Source organism: Furipterus horrens, unplaced genomic scaffold, assembly GCF_987537825.1.
Source record: "Furipterus horrens unplaced genomic scaffold, mFurHor1.1.pri manual_scaffold_5, whole genome shotgun sequence".
NCBI lineage: Eukaryota > Metazoa > Chordata > Mammalia > Chiroptera > Furipteridae > Furipterus > Furipterus horrens.
Genome location: NW_028327175.1, coordinates 115,858,040 through 115,881,385, shown reverse-complemented (window position 1 = coordinate 115,881,385; position 23,346 = coordinate 115,858,040). Strand labels below are relative to the sequence as shown.

At 41.9% G+C, this 23,346-nt stretch overlaps 1 protein-coding gene across 1 annotated transcript in view; it reads right to left on the bottom strand.

Annotated features, from left to right (window-relative positions):
- Window positions 1-23,346, bottom strand: part of ADCY9 (adenylate cyclase 9) — a 155,826-nt gene that overhangs the window by 5,044 nt on the left and 127,436 nt on the right. Inside the window, exons 4-10 of the mRNA XM_090277121.1 lie at window positions 18,277-18,381; window positions 17,124-17,341; window positions 14,308-14,410; window positions 13,266-13,474; window positions 9,334-9,493; window positions 8,261-8,409; window positions 5,044-5,085 (exon numbers count right to left, since the gene is read on the bottom strand). Coding sequence (XP_090133247.1) covers window positions 5,044-5,085; window positions 8,261-8,409; window positions 9,334-9,493; window positions 13,266-13,474; window positions 14,308-14,410; window positions 17,124-17,341; window positions 18,277-18,381 — 986 coding nt within the window. The remainder of the gene's footprint in view (window positions 1-5,043; window positions 5,086-8,260; window positions 8,410-9,333; window positions 9,494-13,265; window positions 13,475-14,307; window positions 14,411-17,123; window positions 17,342-18,276; window positions 18,382-23,346) is intronic.

The window sequence follows — 23,346 nt, the reverse complement described above, 5'->3', positions numbered from 1 at the left end:
CCAGCCTCCAATGAAATCCTGAGTCTCTACAGGGCTTCCCTGGTGACAACATTTCACATGCATTGTCATAGCTTGTTGCTGACGGAATTAAGTATGTCCTTATATGACTCCACTGGGAGAGGACTCTTCAAAACTGGCACCTGGTTTCCTTCAATTTCATCTCATGTGCCTTTTCTCTCTGCTGATTTCACTTTGTGTTCTTTCACTGTAATAAACCATAGCCATGAGTGTGACTATATGCCAAGTCCTGAGTCTTCCTAGTGAATTATCAGACTTGGGGTAGTTTGGGGGATCTCTGATACAGATCCTGTGATTCAATACCTGGGAACCAAGACCAAAAAGGCCTATGGTAAGTAAGACACACCACTCTTCACTTATTTATTCTGACAACTGTCAAGTTAAACAAATGGCAATATGGGACTTCTGGCCAAGATGGAGGCCTAGATAGACACACTGTGTCTCCCTCCACAACTAAGAAGGAATACAACTATCTCAAAACGAGAGACAACCATAAGTTCCAGAAAATTGAGCTGTGTGGAAGTCCAGCAAACAAAGATATAAAGAAGAAATACTCATCCAGACAGGTAGGAGGGGCAGAACCAGGATGGAGAGGACGCATTGTGGCAGGAGCAGCAGCGGCACGCTGGAGGGAAGCACAGTCAGACGTTTTAAAAAGCAGGGAGGGACACCTGGTGAGTGCTCCCAGCACCAGACCAGATCACACAGCTCACAGTTCCAGCACCGGGGAAAATAAAGCCTCATTGTTTCTGACTGTGCAAACGAGTGCGGGCAGGGCAAAGAAAGAAACTGTTGGGTCTCTCAGAAGAGTCTGCCTGTTTAAAGGGCCCCCACAGTCCTAGAATGTCCGCATACCCACTCACTCTGGGAACAACAGCCAGGGCAACAGCTAGGGAGGCGCCAGTCCCATATGGGAAGCAGGAGAAGTGCCTGGAAAAGGGGCAAGTGCTTAGCAAGTGGTATTGTTCCCTATCAGTCCCCTTCACACAACACTACAACGTGATGAAAAAGTCGCCCTGTACTAATGAATACCTAAGGCTCTGCCCCTTACAACATAACAGGTGCGACAGCTCTACCTAAGAAAGAGAGGCAAACACAGAAGCCTGTCAAAATGAGGAGACAGAGAAGTATGACCCAGAAGAGGGACTGGGATCAAGGTTCCAGTAGGAGAATTAAGTGATGAGGAGATAGCCAACCTAACAGACGAGAAGACAGCCAACCTAACAGATGCAGAATTCAAAACACTGGTGATAAGGATGCTCACAGACTTGAGATATCCTTAAGTATGGCAAATGCCTAAGGGAAGAAGTGAAGGCTATGCTAAATGAAATAAAGGAAAATCCACATAAAACCAATGGTGAAGGGAAGGATACTGTTCAATGACTTGGAACATAAGGAAGAAAAAAAACAGTCAGCCAGTACAGAATGAGGAAACAAGAATTGAAAAAAATGAGAAGCTTCGGAACCTCTGGGATAACTTTAAACGTGCCAACATCCGAATCATAGGGGTGTCAGAAAGAGAAGAGGAAGAGCAAGAAATTGAAAGCTTATGTGAGAAAATAATAAAGGAAAACTTCCCAAATTTGGCGAAGTTTTGGCGAAGCAAATCCTAATAGTGTTACAGACAGGGCATTAAAGTCCAGGAAGCCCAGAGAGTCCCAAACAAGCTAGACCCAAAGAGGACCACACCAAGACACATCATAATTACAATGCCAAAGGTGAAAGATAAAGAGAGACTCTTAAAAGCAGCAAGAGAAAAGCAGAGAGTTACCGACAAAGGGGTATCTATAAGACTATCAGCTGATTACTCAAAAAAAAACTTTGCAGGCAAGAAGGGACTGGCGAGAAGTATTCAACGTGATGCAAAGCAAGGACCTACAATGAAGATTACTCTATCCAGAAAAGCTTTCATTTAGAATGGAAGGGCAGATGAAGTGCTTCTTAGACAAGGTAAAGGAGTTCATCATCACCAAGCCATTATTATATGAAATGTTAAAGGGATTTATCAAAACTATGAATACAAAAATGACAACAAACTCACAACTATCAACAACTGAATCTAAAAAATAAAAACAAAACCCAGCTAAACAAGCCAGAATAGGAACAGAATCATAGGTATGGGGATCGTCTGGAGGGTTATTAGCAGGGAGGAGGAAAGGGGAGCAATGGGGAAAAGGTGCAGGGAATAAGAAGCATAATCGGTTGGTACAAAGTAGGCAGGGGAACATTAAGAATAGTATAGGAAATGGAGGAGCCAAAGAACTTATATGCACGACCCATGGACATGAACTAAGGGAGGATGGATTGCTGGAGGGAAGGGGGTTGCTGGGCAGAGGGGAGCAAAAGGAAAGGAAATGGGGACAACTGTAACAACATAATCAATAAAAAAACTTAAATATTAAAAAAATAAACAAATGGCAATACATATTATGAATCTCAACCAATGAACAAAATAACTACTTATTTTAGATGACTAAAACAGATTTTTGTCTAGCCCCTCAAACCTCCAGCTGGCTTTAGAGTAGGAAGAGGAGAAAGTAAACCTTCTCCCCGTGTGTGAGCCTATCTTGTTAGGTTAGAATCTTTCTTTCTGCTTCTCCAAAGTGGCGGCACAGAGGAACAGCTCTCTTTATGAGTAGATGTCAACAAGGCTTAATGTCTTCTTAACAGTACAACCCGGCACTGTAAATCCCTGTAAAAATGGGTGATGTGTCTAGGTTTCCTCAATAGTTCTACTGGTTTTGTCACTGTTCTTGCTGTGATGTGGACAAAGCCAGTAGTGTGGCCTGACTCTGGTGACAGACACAGGCCAGTTCCCTTTGGATGGAGGAGCGGAGCACCAAAATGTGGGCCAGTATGGAAGGGAAAGAGGAACAGACTGCAATGTTTGCTTTTACCTTTGCTTAAGAGTGTTAATGCACACACTTACATTAGTACCCAAGGGGCTGCCCTGCAACAGAATAGATCTGTAACACACAGATGGGAGAATTACTTCTGATCTATAACCTATATTTCTTATTCTACTATAGAAGGAACAAAAGTGATGGCCCTACTCCTAAATTCAAATAGCAAAGGCCAGTTCCAAAAGGAGGAATTTTATGTGACTAAATACAAGGGTTAATTTATGACTTAGTAGTTGGACATTAAATCATGGAGAAGGATTAAAACATAGAGGAAAAATAGAAAACAAAGGTCACTCGTGGTTCTAATCAGCTAAATACAAGATTTGTTAACATTTTGGTATATTTCAGTTCCATTTAAAATCTATGCCTAGAATGCAGGGGCGGGGTCACCAGGATGGACACAAGGTGGGCTTCTGGATCCTAGCAATCTTCTTTTTGGTCTGAGTGATAGTTAAGTGGGTGTGCTCACTTGTGAAAATTCATTGAGCTGTATTCTTATGATCTGGGTACTCTTTTTTGTATATGTTATACATCAACGAAAATTTAACTTAGAAAGAGCTGCTAAGTATTTTGCTTTTTTGAATACTATAGTTGTAATCATACATAGAAACACATTTGCATTCAGCCTTTGTTCCATAGTTGCTTTAATTCTCCTTCCAAGGTCTAAATGTCCACAAATATTTAATTTTTTAATTGCAGAAACAGAAAAATATCATCATTCATCACTCATTACTATATCTTAACTATTCTATCTTACATTTTCATATACAATGAATTACCTAGCTGTAGTTATAGAACATATGTAATTTCACATAATAAATAACAATGAAAACCATAAATGTTTCCCATGCTGCTTCATTTTAACAGTTGCAAAATTTGAGTATGTGTATCATAATTAATTTCTTTTCTACTGACAACTGAGGTTGCTGACATATTTTCAATATTATCAATCATTGTGACTGATATTTTTGGGCACACTGAAATATCTCCTCAGCAGAGAACAGAATTATTTACTTAGAGGCTAGGACCATTTTTATAGGTTGTCAAATTAGTTTGTACCATTCTGAGGAGTAAGAAAGCATGGCAGAAAAAGCATGGCCTGGTCATGAGAGAGGAGAGGTTTTAAACACTGCCAGTGACCAGCTGTGTGACAATAGGTAGGTTCTTAACTTCTCTGATCTTTAGCTTCCTCATCTAGAAAATGGGGAGAGTCACCTAATGTGTCGATTTATTAAATAAACTTGTATTTTATAAGTGCCTAGTAGCTACACAAAATTAAAGACCACCAGCAATTTATGAATGTGCCATACCTGCACTAGGTATTTTCATTGTAACTTTTTAAAGGTCCAATTTAAAAAGACCAAAAGGAATTCTGAATGTGTAATGATTTCAGTAGTAACATATTTACCGACTACCTACATTTCCTCTTGTGCATCTTTTGGTTATTTTCTATCTTTAATCTATGTAGGCCTTAATTAGCTTTTTTTTTTTTTTTTTAACAACAGTCCCACAAAGTATTTTTCTCAGTCTGCTTCGATCCCCCTCAATCAATCTTGTCAGTCTTTGATCTCTCTCTCTCTCCCTCTCTCTCCCTCTCTCTCTCTCTCTCTCTCTCTTTTTTCTTTTTGCATGTGGTTCTATTATTTGTAAGATTGGAAAATCATCTCTGTCTCAGAGGCTTGAAAACCATTTAATTTTATTTTCTCTAGATTTTTATATAGTTTTATATAATTTTTATTTTCAGTCTTCAATTTATTTAGAATTCAGTTTAATGTTTATAATAAAGCAAGGGTGTAACATTTATTATTTCATTCTAGTCAGGTATTTGAAAATATTTTAGAAAATAAAATAAGTATTTTTCTTTGCTTGGTGAGATCTCTTAAAGTCTTATATAAAATTAAACCGAATCTAACATGTCTTAACTATCATTCCACTTTCCTAATAGATATCATAACTATGAACTGATATTTCAACAAGTAGGTAGTTTTCACTTATTATTCTAAGGATGTATATATTGTTCTTTTTACTTAACATGCAATTATTTTTAGAAGGTTTAGACATAAGCAATAATAATATAGTTACTATCATTGATTTAGATGTAAGCACAATGTTGAAAGCTTACCTGAAATTCTGTACTGCACTAAGGTCTGAAATTACTACAGAACTGAAATTAAAATAAAAAAAATATTATTATACAAGGCAAAAAAGGCATTACATAAAACAATCTGAGAAGAGTTTAAATAAACAATTTTCCTTTTTTGTGTGAAGATCAATTTAGACAGCTATTTTTTCATTATAATTTGATATTGTGTGTTGATTAAGAATGACACAAGGTAAAGATAATGATATAGCTAAAAAGCCTTTATATCAACTATGGAAAATAGACGAAATCACAAAAGAACAAAATAAAACAGAAAAACTCTCTAATGCATACATGCTACTGTTAAGACTTAATCATGGTGTCCTATAGAACAGAATGTTCCAACAGCAATGCCTATTGACAAAGGATCAGTTTTGAAAGGAAGTGCTAGAGGTGCTGGCAGATTAAATCTACTGGAGAAACCAGACTTCACTATTAATGGTGCCCAAAGCCATCACATCCCAATTTTAGATATTGAAACCATACATAAATAAAGAACTCTCTCTTGGTATTAGGGAAGGTACACACATGCAGCCCTTATTCTCTCTATATTTGTAGCAGCTTCTTTTGGAGTCATGTTACTTATACCCAGAACCCACCCAGTCCTGCAATTAACTGCAAACTTCCCCATCCAGGGAGTCTTGCTTATTGAGAAGGGAAACATGTCACAGCATCTGTGAGCAGCTTTCCTGGGCAGCAAAGGCCAGGTGAGGACTCAAGAGTGGCTTTTATAATCACATGAAGTGTTAAATGAGTTCACAGAAAAGGAAAGCAAAGCAAGAGCAACTACCACAAGCCATAGAGCCATGGTTCACCTCCGGTTACGGCCTTCTTGAGGAAACCTAATTCACTGGTAGCAGTTTGAATCAAGTCATTAGCAGCTGCAGCACAATGTTCCTTCTGCTCTGGTAGCAGAAGCCATGGAACAAATTTTGCCACATGTTTCATGCCAAGATCCTGTGTCAAAATCTCTGACACAGTAGTTTTTGGAATCCCTAGATTAGCTTCTAGTTCTCACACTGTCAGTCACTGATCTTTGTTGATTGCAGCCCATACATGTTCAACATTCTCAGGCATTCTGCTTGTTGCAGACCTTCCAGACGTGGATCATTTTCAAGATTCTCGGCCATCTTTGAAGCGTTTGTGCCACACTTTTATTTGCGCTGCACTCATTGCATCATCCCTGAAAGCCTTCTGAATCATCTGGATGGTTTCCAAAGAGGAATGTTCAAGCTTACTGCAAAATTTGATGCAGATTCGTTGCTCTAATTGCTCAGTCTTTTTTGTTTTAATTTTATTTATTTTTTCTGGTTTTTCTATTACAGTTGTCTAATTTCTCCCCCCTTTGCTCTCCCCTGCTCTGCCCCTCTTGCAGTCAATCCCCATTTAGTTGTCCATGTCTTTGGGTCATTTATACTAGTTCCTTGACCAGACCCTTCCCCTTCTTTCCCCCCCCCCACCCCCCCAGCTTCTGGTCACTGTCAGTCTGTTCCTTGTTTCCATGCCTCTGGCTCTATTTTGCTCATTTTGTTTGTGTTGTTCATTAGTTTCCTGTATTAGTTGAGATCATATATTTGTCTTTCGCTGCCTGGCTTATTTCACTTAGCATAATACTCTCCAGTTCCATCCACGCTGTAGCAAAAGGTGGAAGTTCCTTCTTTGTTTCTGCTGTGTAGTATTCCATTGCATAAATGTACCACAGTTTTTTGATCCACTCATCTGCTGATGGGTACTTAGGCTGTTCCCAGCACTTGGCCATTGTAAGTAGTACTGCTATGAACATAGGAGTGCATAGGTTCTTTTGAATTGGAGTTTCAGGATTCTTTGGGTGTAATTCTAGCAATGGAATCACTGGATCAAAAGGCATTTCCAGTTTTAGTTTTTTGAGAAAATTCCATACTGTCTTCCATAGTAGCTGTACCAGTCTGCATTCCCATCAACAGTGCACTAGGGTTCCCTTTTCTCTACATCCTCGCCAGCACTTGTTGTTTGTTGATTTGTTGATGATGGCCATTCTGACAGGTGTGAGGTGGTATCTCATTGTGGTTTTAATTTGCATCTTTCTGATGGCTAGTGATGTTGAGCATTCTTTCATGTGCCTATGGGCCCTCTGTATGTCCTCCTTGGAGAAATGTCTGTTCAGGTCCTTTGCTCATTTTTAATTGGATTATCTATCTTCTTAGTGTTGAGTCATGTAAGTTCTCCATATATTTTGGAGATCAATCCTGTGTCTGAGATATCATTGGCAAATATGTTCTCCCATACAGTTGGTTCCCTTTTCATCTTGCTGATGTTATCTTTCGCTGAGCAGAAACTCTTTAGTTTGATGTAGTCCCATTTGTTTATTCCTTCCTTTATTTCCCTTTCCCTAAGAGACATATCAGCAAAAATATTGCTATGTGGGATATCTGAAATTTTACAGTCATTTTGAATGCAACAGCCACATAGTACACACACTTACTCAATGAGTCTACCACCCCCACTGACTAGAACAGTGAAGCCGTCATTGTCCACACATGCACATTCCAGTCTATTCTCCTTGGCTGCCAGGTTACTTCAAACCGTTCTCATTATGTTAACAATGGCTGGACTTTCTCTAGACAGGTGTCGCATTTTCAGTGATTACTCTAATAATTTCATGCATAAAGTGAGGAGTTGTTGTGACACAATATTTATGAATAATGCCCAAGTCACTTGCAAGACTGTCATACCTCTTCATTTCCTCTACTTCAACAGTCTGGAATCTGTCTTGGTTCACTAACCCTACTTCAAATAAGGTAAGAACCTGCTTCATCTTTTCATTTTTGTGTGCCCAACTATACCTTTATTCCTTCATTTTCTTGATCATCTTGTATAAAAAAGCATGTGGTCCTACCTTTGTAAGTCAAACATCTTCATTCTAAATAAGTTCAAGCATGTAACCTACTGAATTATGTCTCCCAAGGGTAGTCACCAAAGAGTGTATAAAGGTAAATACATGTTATTAAATTATTTTCTTTTGTACATTATTCTTTAGGCATTTCACCAAGTTGTTGACATTATGTGTTGAAAGCCATCTCGTGTTGTAACAGTGAGTATCTGTTAAGAGTGGAGGGTGTTAGTGCTGAAGTGAAACTGAGGTGAGAGAGACATAGGTGATGCTGGGAAAGGTGGCCCTGCTGTTGAGGGTACCAGACACAAACTGCACTGGCATACATACCTGTCTGGGCACAGGGAAATGTAGAGCAGAAGCAGGTGCCCAGCCCCGACAACAGTGGCTAAGGAGGACCGCATCCAGGAGCTAAGCTGGCAGAAGTTACAGTAGTGCACAATGGCGATGAGGATGGCCGAGCCCATGAACACGGGGAACTGCAATGAGGGACAGACACTCAGTAAGGAACCCACCCCGCCTCCTCAACTCGTGGGCCCACTCACCATCCACCACCTGAGCACCATGAGGTCAAATGATTTGCTCATTTATCTGTGTTTCTGTGTCATATAAAAAATGTCACAGATATCACAATATATAGAGCAGTTTCAAGGGCAGATCATGAATCATTAGGTTAATTACAGTGAGGTTCACGGTATAGGTTCATGGAGGCCCTAAAATTCTTCTCCAAATGTGTGGAAACCACATTTTGGAGGACAGGAAAGGCAGGCTATACCATTTGAGAACTCCCATTGAGTAATCAGTTACCTTTAAAAAACCTTTCCTTCAGCTACCTGCTGCCTATCAGCAGAAAAGTAATTTGATATTAAAGTATTAAACACAGTCAGCTTGCACTGGCAGTTCATGTTACAGTACTTTCACCCAAAATAAAATCTTCCACAACAGCATTAATTTATTCTTGATGGGGTTTAACTCAGAAGCTCCTTCCTTGATCACCAGCAGCTGGTCCAGGTATGGGTCAATTACCTGTACCAGTTCTGCAGACCAGCACATTATCTTGTATTGCTTATAATGTTTCTTTATATTGTAAAACACGTAAGAAAATAACTGAATTGGATCTTGGTGGACACCAAGAGAGGCAGGACAGGACACATGTGCACTGGGGACTCTTCCCAGAGCAGGACAGCATCTTATCCAGCATTCGTGAGTGTGGTCATCGACAGGCTTGAGCATCTGCACAGGCTTCATGGAAACCTCCCTGCCTGCTCCTCTACTGCAAGCAAGTCTTTTCAAAAGACAAACTAACAGGAATGAAAAGGAGGTTGTACTTCTTTAAAGGCCTATATTAAATTGGTGTCCCAATTCATCAGGCACAGGAATAAAATTGCCAAGCCTTTACTTACATGTATGTTTGTCTCAAACTCAGAAGTGATGTGTGAATAGACTGCGAGAGCAGGAAGTGACACCAGGATGGCCCCAATGAAATGGCGTGGGAGCCAGTCAGCTATCCATTCCAGTAGGCGCTTGGTACAAGCCATCACATCCTCCAGGAAAAATACCATCCTGTAACAGGGAGGAAGAGAAAGAAGAAATGGGGTGCCTGTAGGTGGGTCAGCCTGACAGAGAAGATGGGATGGAGGATCCATGGCCAGGCCCACTCCCCACTCTCACCCACGCTGCTGCTGGCATGAACAACAGGCAGAGCCCCCACATCCCTCACTTTTGATAGATGGCCAAGTACATTGGACTTGCTCAGCTCATCATATCTTAAGTTCACTTGTTGCAAACTGATAAGATATGCTTGTAGAAAGCCATGCATAAGCCTCTGTGGGTCTAAACAGAGCAGGTAGGAACTGGGCACACAGATATTAACCCCCTGAAAAGTGGCCACCTTCCTGTCATCTGTTCCTGGAGCAGGAGGTCTTGAGTAGGTGGTTCAGGGGGTGTTTTGGAATCTGGGGAAGCCGTTTGGGTTGCCACAATGATTGAGGGGGGCTACTGACATCTACAGAGGCATTCTGCAATGTCCAGAGAAGCTCTGCCCTACACCCCACACAACTGCCACATGACCCCTGGACACACAGGGAGCTTGTAAGCCTGCTGACAATGACCTCAGCCTACAGTCTCATTGCATTTATTTGACAAACAGAAAGTGGTTTCTGCATGTTGTTAACATATACTTTTCCAGGAATAAACTACTGTGTAAACCAAGCAAGATTACCCTTTGTTTAGTTTGGGACATCACCAAGAGTTGTTCAGCATTTCAGAAACCACGGGCTGTAATCCAGCCCATGGTGCTTGTGCCACCAAACCTGCACACCTCTAACAGTCCACGTTTGGAGCTGTCATGTTTGCAGCGATCATGCACATGAGGGCAGACAGCTGACAACTCTGTTATGATTCCAGATGGTGGTGCCCTAGCATATCTGAGGTGAAGCACTACATATTTTATTTTAAATGGCTTCCTTGTTGTTTCTCCTTCGTATTGGAGTGATGACATTTCATTGATTCTTTTAGAAATTGTGTGCATAGGTGGGCTGGCTATATTTCAGGATAGTGATGTGAACATCATAAAATATTTTTCATAAAGAAGGGAGCTGAGTGTGTGGGGCTTGGAACTATGATTCTGAAGAGAAAATGGCCTTGACTAAGTGAGGGATCCCAGAGTCCGGGGTAGCCTGGACTCTAGCAGTGGGAACAGAAAAAAGGACAGTGGGGGGTCTGCCTCAGGAGGGGGACCCACATACACAGTCCCTCTCTGAAGCCAGCCTCTGGGGAAGGTGGAGGGGGGCCAGCCACATTGTTGTCATTTCTGGAGAGGCCAGGAGCCCCCATCAGGGCCTCTCAAACACACCCAGACACCTGCCCTTTCAGGCCTGAACACCTGCAATGCAGCAAGCACTCTGCCTGTGTTCACCCTCCATGAGGAAAACCCAAATCTCAGCCATTTTCCATGTGGAGCCAGGCGCATCTGACCCTTTTAAGTCCTAGACTATTCTGGCTTCCTGATACTTAAAGGATAATGGAGTCCTTGGAATATTTCCAAGAATAACCACAAATATACTCAAAGGCAGAATATACAAGCCCTACAAGAAGACAGAGGGAGCTGAGCACCAGCTAGGAGGATGCAGGCCTGGGAGGCCCTCCACAAAGGCCCCCAGGACTGTAGAGTTCCAAGGACAAGACCCCTGTTCTCACACCTGTCTAGGGCACAGCACAAATGGCTGGAGTGGAAGGACAAGAGCCCAAGCTGAGATTGGGAAGCCTTCCAGATGAGGTGTCAGGCCCATGGCTGACCACGGAAGCAGCCAAGAACCAGCCTCCCTGGGGCACCTACATATTCATCAGTGTAGGTTCTTGTTAGTTTGGAGTCCTAAATATAACTATATAACTATAACTATAAATCCTTCATGGTCTCAAACTCTCCCAGGTAAAGTGAACTTTAAAGTTACACCAGAGGTCTTTCAGGAGCACAGTGGCTACCTCGTTTGCCTGGCTCAGCACATTAGCCCCCAGGCACAGCCAGGCCTGGTGCCTGTGTGGCCTGTAGCCTTCTGCAGTCTCTAAATGCGGCTTAGCCCAGATGCTGTAGAACTGGGTCCAAAGGAACAGGAAACCATAGTATAAAGAGTTTTAAAAAATGTATGGAGACAATGCTAGCCTTAGAGAGATCAAGAACTTTATCTAGCTGTAGAACCCATCCCTGCCAGACAGAAACCTGGAGCTGGCAGGGAGGAGAGTGGAGTAACTGCAAATGTGTATCATGTTTTCTTTGGGGTGATAAAAATGTTCTAAAATTATATGGTGATGCTGTACAACTCTATAAGTTTACTAAAGATTATTGAATTGTAAATGAGTGAATTTATTATATTTGAATTATGTCATAAAACTAAATTTAAAAAGAAAAAGAAAACTAGGGGTCTGATGATGATTTAGTCTGGGTTCCCCAGAAGCAGGGGACTTGGGAGTGGGACCCTGGCAGCTCAGCAAGGGGTGTAGAGCCAGGACACAGTGGGGGCGGGCCCACAGGAAGGGCTGCGTTATGGAGGAGCTACTTCTGGGCAACACAATTCCACCTAGCTAGAGGGGAACTTGGGAAGACAGCAAGGAGGCACCTCAGAGTGACTTAAGCCAGGGACAGGAGATGAGGGTATGGCCTCTGGCAGCTCTCAACAAAGAATCTCATCACATGGGTCTCAGTGGAAAGCAAAGAACAGTGAGTGTAGAAGGGAGGGGGCAGGCATTCAGCCTGGGGGCCAGACCTGAAGCTATTGCTTCCTGTCTGGGATGTTGGGGACGAGAAGCAGAAACTCATGGTCAGGGCTCTTCTCCCTGTTTCTGTTTTACCCCCAGCTTTTGGGGATAATAACCAGTGGGACCCCATAGGCTGACAGGCTGCCCTGTTGGGAGTGACAGGGCTGAACAGAGAAGGTGGTCGTGGTACAAGGACCCAGTGTCATAGTGCCCAGGAGGCAGGCGGTGCAGGCAGTCTGTGTGCTTGTGAACGGACTGCCCTGTGTATTCACATCTAGTCAGAAATGTACAGAGCAGCTGGAAGTTTCCTCGGGGCTAGATTGAACCCTGACATCAAGCTGGGCAAGTCCTGAGGGTCCAGCTTCCTGAGGGGCCACTGCTGTCTATTCAGGTTACCTTTTTATTATTGAGCTTATACTTTAGATATCAGACCCTAGTCATAGATAAGATATGCAAATAGTCTCTCCCATTCTACAGGTTCTCTTTAACTTTCTTGATGGTGTTCTTTCAACTTAAAAATTTTGAATTTTGATTAAGTCCAACTATCTATTTTTTGGTTGGTTGCTTGTGCTTTTTGTGTTATATCTGAGAAACCACTGTTCACAGAGATTTACACCTATGATTTCTCCTAAGGATTTTATAGTTTTGCTCTTACACCTAGGACAGGAACCTGCTCATCTCCTGGCAGCCCCCTATCATTTGCACCCTACACGCTTTTCTTTTTCTCTTCCCTTTCTTATTCTCTATCTTCCCACCTGTTTTTTTTTTTGTTTTGTTTTTTAAGTCTCTGATTTGGGAAATCCAGGGACTAGCTGGTGGCATTGGGGCTGCAGAACACTGACCCTCTGGTAAAGGGAATGCTGACCTGTGCCAAGGGCCAGAGTCTTCAAGGGAGGGACCTGTGAAATAGGGCTGGGGGAGGGAAGGAAAGAGGACCCGTCACCTGAAATGAGCTTGCAGAGACAGCCCGCTTCAGACCGCTGGTCAGTTGTGCTGCACACTGTTCAGTCATAAACTGTTGAGCCAGCAGAGGGAGCCAGAAGCTAAAAGCTGGAGAACCGCCCTGCAGGTGAGCCTTTACCTGACGGAAACCACGAGGGACAGCACCTCCAGTAGCAGGGCGGCCCCGAAGACCACCAGGGTGGCTGACGGGGGAGGCATGGTGGCAGCCCCGTACTTTAGGAAGCAGATGATGGAAAGAATCAGAAACACTGTTGTTGACAGAAATACATCCAGGAGGGAGCTGAAGGTGGCACTGGCAAAAGTCTTCACAGGAGAATTCTTCATAACCTGTTTGGGGTAGGAGAAAAGTGGGCACACATAGACAGACTCTGCAACAGATGGTCATGAAGTATATAGTTCAGGAAGAAAACCCAAACATTTATTGAGCACTTGCCTACCCCGACCAGGTACAGAGTAAAAAGTGCTTTAGGTAGGCCATCTCCCTACTATTTCTCCACTTAACAATGAGGAAACTAAGGCACAGAGAAGTAAAGAACTTGCCCACGGTCACACAGCAACAGATTACATACTGGTAAGTTCTCACAGGAGTGTTACATACTGAGTTACTGACTAGTAAAATTAATGATTCTGCATCTGTAAAGTCAGTGGCACAAAAGCCACGTGCTGGAAGCTTCCACTGAATGGCTGAGTCCCAGGTTCAGGATGTGTGAAAGCTGGGTTCATGACAGAAGTAATAGGTGGGGACTGAAGCAGCAGCATATGAAAGCACAGGCCTGTCAACTGAAAGTACGAGATGCTTACGCCTTCACTCAGGAGCCTACTCTGGGCATGGCTCTGTGTGGGGTGGTGGGAGTAGATGTGAAACAAGGCCCTAGGGGTGTGCACCGCCTAATGGTAGATGCACCAGCTTCAGAGGAAAAGGCCTGGAAATGACAAGCCTGGATTGTTAGACTAAAGGGTGCAAAAAGATTTGGAGTTTTCTCCCATGAGTAGATAAATTCACATACAGATGACATTTAGGGCTTACAGATTGTGGGACATCAATATTAGCCTTCATTTTCTTGTCACTCAGGAAAACAAAAAAAGTTTCCAAAGCACACAATTGGGAACTATCCACTTAAAAATGACACATTTCTTAGTAAAATTTAAGGAACACGCACCTCTTCTTGATAGCTGGTCCTGTAGGCTTGCTCTAGCTCCTGATCCAGGAAGTTCAAGCTGAACTGATTAATGGGTGGCTTAAAAAAATAATCTTTCATCAGGCTAGAAGAGATAAAAAAATGCAATCAATCAACATGAAGCACAATCGTATTTACTTCATCAGTAGACTGCAATTAGCTACCAAAGTGCCATTCGGTAAGCATGTCACAAAAGCTGTATCTAAAGTCACCATGTTATGGATATGGCTCAACCACTCCTTTTAGAACATACCTCTGGAAGTGTTTGCAAACATAATCACATTTTACATTTCCCCTCCACTAAAGGACAACCACTCATCATAATTATAACACATATCATTAGAACCCTGCTTTGGAAAACATCTTCCTGATATCCAGAGTTACAAGAAGACAGCTTTTCTCTTCTATGAAAACATCCTTCTAAAGAACCAGCAAATCCCTGTACTGAGAGCACTTATGTAGATTTGATGGCTTCCAATGAAAACGTACTTCAGAGTTGGCTATCTTGTCATTCACAGTACTAACAGTAGCCACCATCATCAAAGAAAGCTAAGAGATTGTTATCACATAACTGTGTTTACACTTAGTGTAATTTTGGCGCTACTGTCACAAATGCAGATTGCATGTGAAACCTGAAAAGTAACAATGCTCAATGACTGTAACAGCAGAGAAATCAAACGTCTATACGTGACTCATTCTTTTCTGAACTTCCAGCAAATAGTTAATATCCTTTTTCTACTGCAGAAAACTGCTGTACATTTAAGGGAATGTTAACGTGGTTTCAGAAGGCAAAAACGGGCATGGGGAGTAGTCTGTGCCTCATACAATAACTACTAGAATTAAGTCAGATGAAATAGGTAAAGTGCCTAGCATGTGCCTGACACATAGTAGGGTTCACTGTACATATGCTTCCTGCTTTCCTTGAAGCAGATTGCACTCTCTTTTTATGTTAAGTGTGCAATACCCTACTACGATCTCAGACTCAGAAAACAGAAAATCCCATTTCCTAATGTTGTTCCACCATCACAACATCCTATGAATGCTGAATATAATTTTTTCCAACTGCAAGGGTATGTTCACCAAAAAAGATGACAGGTGAGGCCATAAAACAAGTGTCAGTAAATGTAAAATGACTGAATTCACATAGAGTATGTCTTTGACCATGATGACATTAAGTTAGACATTAAGAGCTAATATATATCTAAATACCATTCTTCACTAAATAGAATGAGGGCTCTTTCAAGAAATGTCTGACTCCTGAGCTGGGGCAGGGAAGATACAAAATGAGCCTGGAATAACCTGTTGTGCTAGATCAGCGTTGTCAGACTTTTTCCTCTCATGGCACAAATAGACTAATTACTAAAATTCTGCAGCACATCAAAAAATATATCTTTTGCTGATCTGAACAACAACAACAAAAAAGTATAATTTTGATTCGTTCACACTGGAAGGCTACTGTTGTGTTGGCTGTTGTCATTTTTTTTTCTTTTTACTTGACAATCTAAGGGAAAAGAGGTCAGTGCACCTGACTTAGTCAGGTATTGCGTGTTTGCTGAAAATCTCTCTGCTAGAATGCGAGAAATTGCTGAAAATAAATGATGGAGCCATGTCAAAAGGAGACAGGAGCCAGCCTGAAGGGGGGCTCCCAGTGGCCAGATTTGGCATACCTAAAGCATCGAACTAGAGTAAGGACAATGATGGACTATAGCCTTTTAAGTAGAACAGGACTCCATGGGTCCAGGTTGATAACATGTAGGCAGGCAAAGGAATAAACGGGCAGGGATTTTTCTTTACAGCAGAATGCTGAGTGCCAAATGATAACTGTATAGTTGGTGCTGGAGCAGGAAAATCACCATTCTACACCATCATAGTAAAGACTGTTATAGGCAAGAAGCATCAGTGGAGATAAAATCTAGTGTTTGATAAGGAATGGGATATTTACATGATCATAAAGTATCTTTCCACAGACTGCTTATCAGTCACAAGAAGAATTTCATAACTATAGATTGGAAAAGTCTGCAACACTTGCCTAGTTGATCAAAATTACTATGCAGATGAAGGACAAATAAGCACCAGATGCCTCTAGATATTACACCTGAGACGGACATACCCCTTCTGTAGTATCCATCCAGCCTAAATATAATCACAAGGAAACGTCACACAAATCCAACTTCAGGAATATTTTATAAAAGAACCAGACTTACATTAAAAAAAAAAAAAAAAAAAGTCGATATCATGAAAGACACAGAATGCTGAGAAACTGTCTCAGGTTTAAAAAGGCTGAAGAGCCATGACACTATATAATGCAACCTGGGATCCTGGACTGGATCCTCTACTAGAGGGAAAGGAAGTACTCTCAAGGACATCTTGGACCAGCTGACAAAACTGGAATATGGACTGCAGGCTAGATGAAATACCACATGAATGCCAAATTTCCTGAATTTGATAACTATGATTATGTAAAAGAACATTTTTGTTTTTAGGAAACATAGTATTAAGGGGTAAAGAGAATGATGTATTAACTTACTATTAAATGGTTCAGGAAAAAAAATAATAGAGTTCATAAAGAAAGAGGGAGAGAAAGAGGAGAATAAAACAAACAGTAAAATATTAAGTTAGAAAATCAGGCAAAGGGTATAAATGGAATTCTTTGTATTATTCATGTAAATTTCTATACATTCTAAATTACTTCAAAGTAAAGTGACATATTGACAACACATGAGGGATAAGGAAATTCAGAAAAATGGAGAGGCTTCTACCTCCAAACTTCACTTCAGTGCCCATGGCTCCACTCTTACCTGTCTTCTTTGATAACATCAACAAAGTGGGCATCTGTTTTCTCCCGGATGTTCTTGAATCTCAGTGGAAGGAGAGCGGACTGGTCCAAGCTGACACCTGCCCACCTTCCCTTTTCCTGTAAGATCTCACACAGGGAGGTCTGGCTGTTGGTGAGCTTCTCTTCTTGGGGAGGGCTCAGAAGTCCATTTTGGGTTTTAGAATTATGTCCTCCAGAAGCCTGCCCCAATACAGAGGGAAGGAGACATAGAAGTGACCCATGGGTGTACAACAGAGCTATTCCACCCAACCCCTCTGCTGGGCTGAGTCCCATTGGACAGCACACTGTACCTCCAAACCTCTGTTCCAATCCAAACTCTCAACCTCTTTGCCCACATGCTTTTTCCCTACCCTCTTAGTTAAATTGCACCTCCAGGCAACCAGGGAGGTTGAGGCTCTCAGAGTTTGCTGATCACAGAACCAGGGTTCCAGCGGGTTGTGGGGAAGGTTTGAGGGACTAGGAGAAGTGCAAGGGTGGATCCGGAAAAAGGAAACCCATATGGGCAGTAGCTTAAGAAAGGGTGACTGCCTGTCTGCAACACAGACTGACCCAGTGTCACACAAGTCTGTGGGCAGATGACATGGAGCTGGAGGATGATAGATGTTGTCCTCCTGGAGGGCCAGCCTTCATAGCTGCTTGAAAGGCTCTCAGGGTTGGTCTTTGTTCAGCTTTCCACTCCAGTCCTGGCTCTGGTTCCAAATGAGACTTTTCTGGCATTTTCTCACTGCTGTCCCTAACCCCAAGCCCCTCTTTTATGATGTCTCTTATCCCGAAGTCCCCTCTTCTTTTTGCTAATCCATATTCCACCATATTTTTAGTCCAACCTCCAGCCCCACAAACCTTCCCTAACTACTTTAATGCACATATCTTTGAACCCTTATTGCCCATTAGGGATCCCATCCAGGTCAGCATGTGATTACTTTTCATGGGTTGGTTCTGACTCTCCATCCTGTTCTTTTCTGGTCTGTTCAAAACTCAAAGGACTATAAGGTATAGAACGGTGTCACCTAAGAGGTGTTATTCTCAGAACAGAGAAGTTGACAAGACAGGAGTGTCACCTCAAGTGGATGCACCGGGAGAAGAACTGACAGGAATGACAGCCAGGAGCCTGTTACCTTGGAGTTATTTTTGTGCTCCTCCTGACAGCCATTTTGCACTGCTTCTTCTTCTGCACCAGCTTCTGATTTGGGAGCAAATGTGATTCTGCACAAAGGGCAGGTCTACAGGAAAAACACAGACCATAGGAATTCACCCAAAAAACGTGACCACAATATGTAATTCAAGCAGGTCCTCTATTGTTGCAATTTGCTGTCATGTAGAATGGTTGCAACCAAATGGAAGGCTTACTGAACCACTCCAGGATGAGTTAAAGACAAACTCACAAAGTGAAAATGAAAACACAATCATCTAAGACTTGTATGTGAATGTTCCAGAACAGCCAAAAAGTACAACTCAAATGTCCATTAATGGAAGAATGGACCAATAAAATATGGCTTATACATACAATGGAATATTATTCAGCTATCAAAAGGAACGAAGTACTGATTTAAGCTACAATGAACCTTGAAAACATTACACTCAGTGATAGAAGACAGACACAGAAGCCTATATTGTATGATTCCATCCATATAAAATACCCAGAAAAGGCAAGTCCATAGAGATGGAAAGGAGATTGGCTGTTGCCAGGGGGAGAAAAGGGTAAGGAAATGGGGAGTGATCTAATGGACACGGGGTTTCTTTTGGGGGTGATGAAGATGTTCTAAACTTGATTGTGATGATGGTTGCACAACTTTGCAAATATACTAAAACCCATCAAATTGTATACTTTAAAAGAGTAAGCTTCTTGGTATATGAATCACATCTCAATAAGGTTGCTGCTATTGAACAAACAACCTGCCATTACCCTACCTGAGAGCACTAAGCCAAGGTCTACAAGTTGTTCCTATAAAATAGGCTGAATAATTAGAGGGGCCTGTTTATAGATCTAGGAATTCTTAGATCAGCAGAAATTAGCTGATCTAGAAAAGAAAAGGCAAACCAGGGTTCAAATCCCACCTCAAATCCTTACTCCTTTTGGAGGATCTTGTTCAGACCACTCACCTCAGCTCTCTCATCTGTAAAAAAGAGACTGGTAACACTTTTCTTGTGGTAAGGATTAAATGAATATGTATGTAGATAGCCTACCATTGTTCCTGGCTCTCTTAATAAATTTACTATTATTATTAATGTGATCCATTAAACTAGGAATTGTCATTGAAATTGCAACTAACTGCTTCCAGTGAAGAAGACAAACTGTAGCTGCAAAGATTTATTAGGACTCAAAAAATTTCCTTACATAGCATTGTAAAGCATTGGAATACATTATAGGAGGCTAAATATTACTTCAGAAATTTAAAATAAGTGTCATTTAATGCCTAAAGGTAAGAATATGACCCAGATCACATCCCAACTTAAGGTTTTAGGCCCACACTCTATTAAATAAAACAAATAAAGACTCTAAAGAGGTGTGTAATTTGGGAATCTGATGCAATACACAAGCTAAGTTTGGACATTCGTATTCATCAAAGAATGACAACAAACATAACATCCTGAGCAAACAGTAGTACTGAGGTAAAATATGGTTATAACTCTTTAAAAACTGACATTATTAATAGGTAAAATGTTCTAATTATCAATACATACAATAAAATTATTTATTTTTTTCAATTTATTTTATTTAATTTTTAACAGGGTTAGTTTTATTTTATTTAATTTTAATTCTTTATTTTATTTATCTGTTTTTAGAGAGAGGAGAAAGGAGAAAGAGAGGGAGAGAAACATCAATGTGCGGTTGCCTCTCACGCGCCCCCAACTGGGGACTTGGCATGCAACCTAGTCATGTGCCCTGACTGGGAATTGAACCAGCGACACTTGGTTCACAGGCTGATGCTCAATCCACTGAGCCACAGCAGCCAGGGCCTTAAAATTATTTTAAAGTACATCTTAGTATCGACTGAATTAAACTTCAAAATATTTTACCAATGGGGCCCTGATCTTCTTAAAAAAAAAAAAAAATCCCAATACCACACAAATGGGAGTGTCCTTCCCAGCCACCATGGGAGAAATAAAGTACGTAAATGTGCCCAAGACACACCCAGTGAGGTCCTAAGGGTGCCCCCTAGTGTGGATAGAAGTAAATGACTTTGGTGGTGGCAGTGGTGGCAGGTTTGCTTCTCTAGGGAAACACTGGCCTTTTCAGGGCACAAGTAGTTGCCTGGGGGTGGAGTGGATACAACTTGGAGCATGGGAATGATTTGAGAAACTCTGAGTCGAACCCTTAAGGTCCAGGGACTTTCACCAATCTCATAAAGACACGATGAAAGAGTAAACAGCTATTATTCTGACTACTTTTTTAAGACTACAGAAGTAGTGTAATTGTGATTAAAGGCAATGTCTTTGAAATCAAACTGTCATGGACCGGTTCTACCACTTAATAGGAACTCTCTCTGAGTTTCATTTTCCTCCTTGGTAAAAAGGATTTGTATCTACCTTGAAGAATTATTATAAGGACAAAATGAGTTTATAAAAGTAAAGCACATCAGAAGTATTTTAAATCAGCTTTGTTTTGTGCCCCGACTCTAATCCCACGATACTGGCTTTCTAGAATAGTGAATTGAAGATGATGAGGCCACATCCAAGGACAACAGGAGGAGAACTGTGATTGACTGGTAATGTCTGCCATGGGTGAGGGTTTGACAAGTGGAGATGGACGTGCATTAATCACAGCTTGGCTCTGCACAATGTCTGAAGTGTTAGTAAATATTCAATAAATGTTGGTACTTAATATTAAAACTTCTGGTCACTATTCTCTCTGGTTATAAAGACAGTTCATCTGGTAACTTAATGCCCCAGGATCATGGACAGGATGGCCATCCCTGGCATCTGCTCTTACAAAGGCATTCCTTTTTTAGTTCTCTCTTGGCATCAGTTGTTTCTAAGCATTTTTCTCTCCTCAAGTACACCTGATGCACTTTAAAACAGGTCATCTGCTTCTTAGGAACTCCTACTGCACATTGGTTTTATGTATACAAGATGTTTTATGCATTTAGAGCCACAAATATACAACAGCGACTATCAAACCAATCCAACAGCAAAGGGCATACACCCTCCACAAAGGAGCCCCTTGATAGGAATCAAGGCCACACAACTCAGATTTTGCACCCTCTCTGTGAAGGTCTTGGCTGTGAAGGCATTGAAAGGCCAGTACCCAAGGGAACCAGCTAATCTTCAAGGAGCCTGGGACAGTGGTCTTCACAGACAGACAGGTCAAAGTTATGTCCCTTTGACAAAGAGAGGCTATGCAGCCTGTACCCTGCTGTGGTCAGATGTTCTAATACAGAGGTAAGGTCTTGTAGAGCTGCCCATGAAAGAACCTCAGGGACCAAAGGCACAGACATACATTGTCAGAGCCCAGATGTTCATAAATGGTCTAGGAGTCTGCACTCAGGGAGGCTCAGGGGCGCACTGGGGTCACCTGTGAAGCAGTAGAGAGGAAGACCTATGGCTGGGACTCCTAATGGCCTGAACAGTGCTCACTGCTCACTGCAGTCCCACAGCAGCTTTGCCCAGAGTGGGAACATGGGGTTAGGCGGGAGAACAAGCTGTGAACTTGCTTTGTCATTCTATTTCTTTTTCAGCTACTTTCCTTGGGGTGGGGTGAGGGGGTTGATTAAAACTTTAAGACAAATGAAACAAAAAAAGTCTTCAAGAAATCCATCTGCCCTGATGGAGATATTCTCATATCTCAACATTCCCTTCTGCTCTGTGATGAGAACCCATTCTGCATGAGAAGGGCCCCACCATGCAATGGTTAGATGGGTTTACTTTCCTTCTCCACCTGTGACAGCCATTTTCTTTTAACTAATATATATTATAGCTTCATTTTAACTGGGTTAAAACATCTTACAAACTGCTTTTTGCTAAGAATGCAGACATCTCTGCAAAATGTTTGCCAACCCATTAAATATCTGTCTCTCCCCCTACACCGCTGCCAGGAACCCCATCCCTGAGAAGCTCTCACTGGAAAACATTTCAGAATTTAGGGAACTACCTGGGATATCCTCCCGCCTTGGGGGGCATGCCTGAAAACCTGACTCACAGGGAAGCAACAGTGGCAGGCATGTTAGATAAAGATGTTGTTGTAATGATAGCAGCTGCTACGATTTAGAAACACCAATGTACAGAGGGCATGCCAATGAATGATACTCACATCCTTATCCAGGCAATGTCTGAAGTCTCATGTACTTGACCCCAATTAATTCTCATAATCACTGCGAGGCAAGAGTGATTGCTCTCACGACACAAATGCTTGTCAACAGTAGGGCCCAGACTGCGGTGCTTCTGGCCCCTGACCACCATGCAGCTTTTCTCTGGCCCCCTTTCCTGGTACAAGGAGGACCCAGGAATAATCCTGGCACTCTGATCTCCTCTGCCTCATTCCATGAAGTAACCAAGGCAGACGGGACCACATCCCGGTTCTTTTAAGTGGCACTATTGGCACATTGGCACCAAGAGAAGCTTCATCAAGAACAGCTAAGGTCCCTCAAACAGAGTACTTCATGGGCCAAAGAGTATGCTGCTTATTGCCTGGGAAACCTGAGACCCCTTTGGAGATCACCCTGGAGCAAGTTCAGCACTTTCCCATATTATCTGTGCTCCTTCCCCCAGTATGGACATGGGCTCAGAGGGAAGATTATACCTATTTATCTAACACACTTGGGGGCATTTGCATTTGCTTTTCAAGAGACTGTGATGAATCCACCCTACATTCTGTTCAGAGTATATGGTACAGAGCTATAAAAGTCTTTTATTTTTCTTCAAGGCTATTTCTCTTCACAAGATAAATCATTTCTAAGCTAACAGCTGTCCTTTTTCATAGCTGTCAAGGGAGGGAGCAGGGAAGCCTCTTTTCTGAGAAATGAGGAGGAAACATCGAAAAAATCCTGGCTTTGCCTGTTCAGTCTGTTGAATATGACTACTAGGCAAGCTGTTCTGTGACCAGAAGCACCCCTTCCTCCCCAAACCCAAAACTAGGTTGAACATAGCATACAGGAACATGCAACAGTTATAGCAAATACAGCTTACTGAGGATACATTCCAAGTTCTAGGCTCTCTATCTATATCACTTTACTTAGTCCTCATAACAC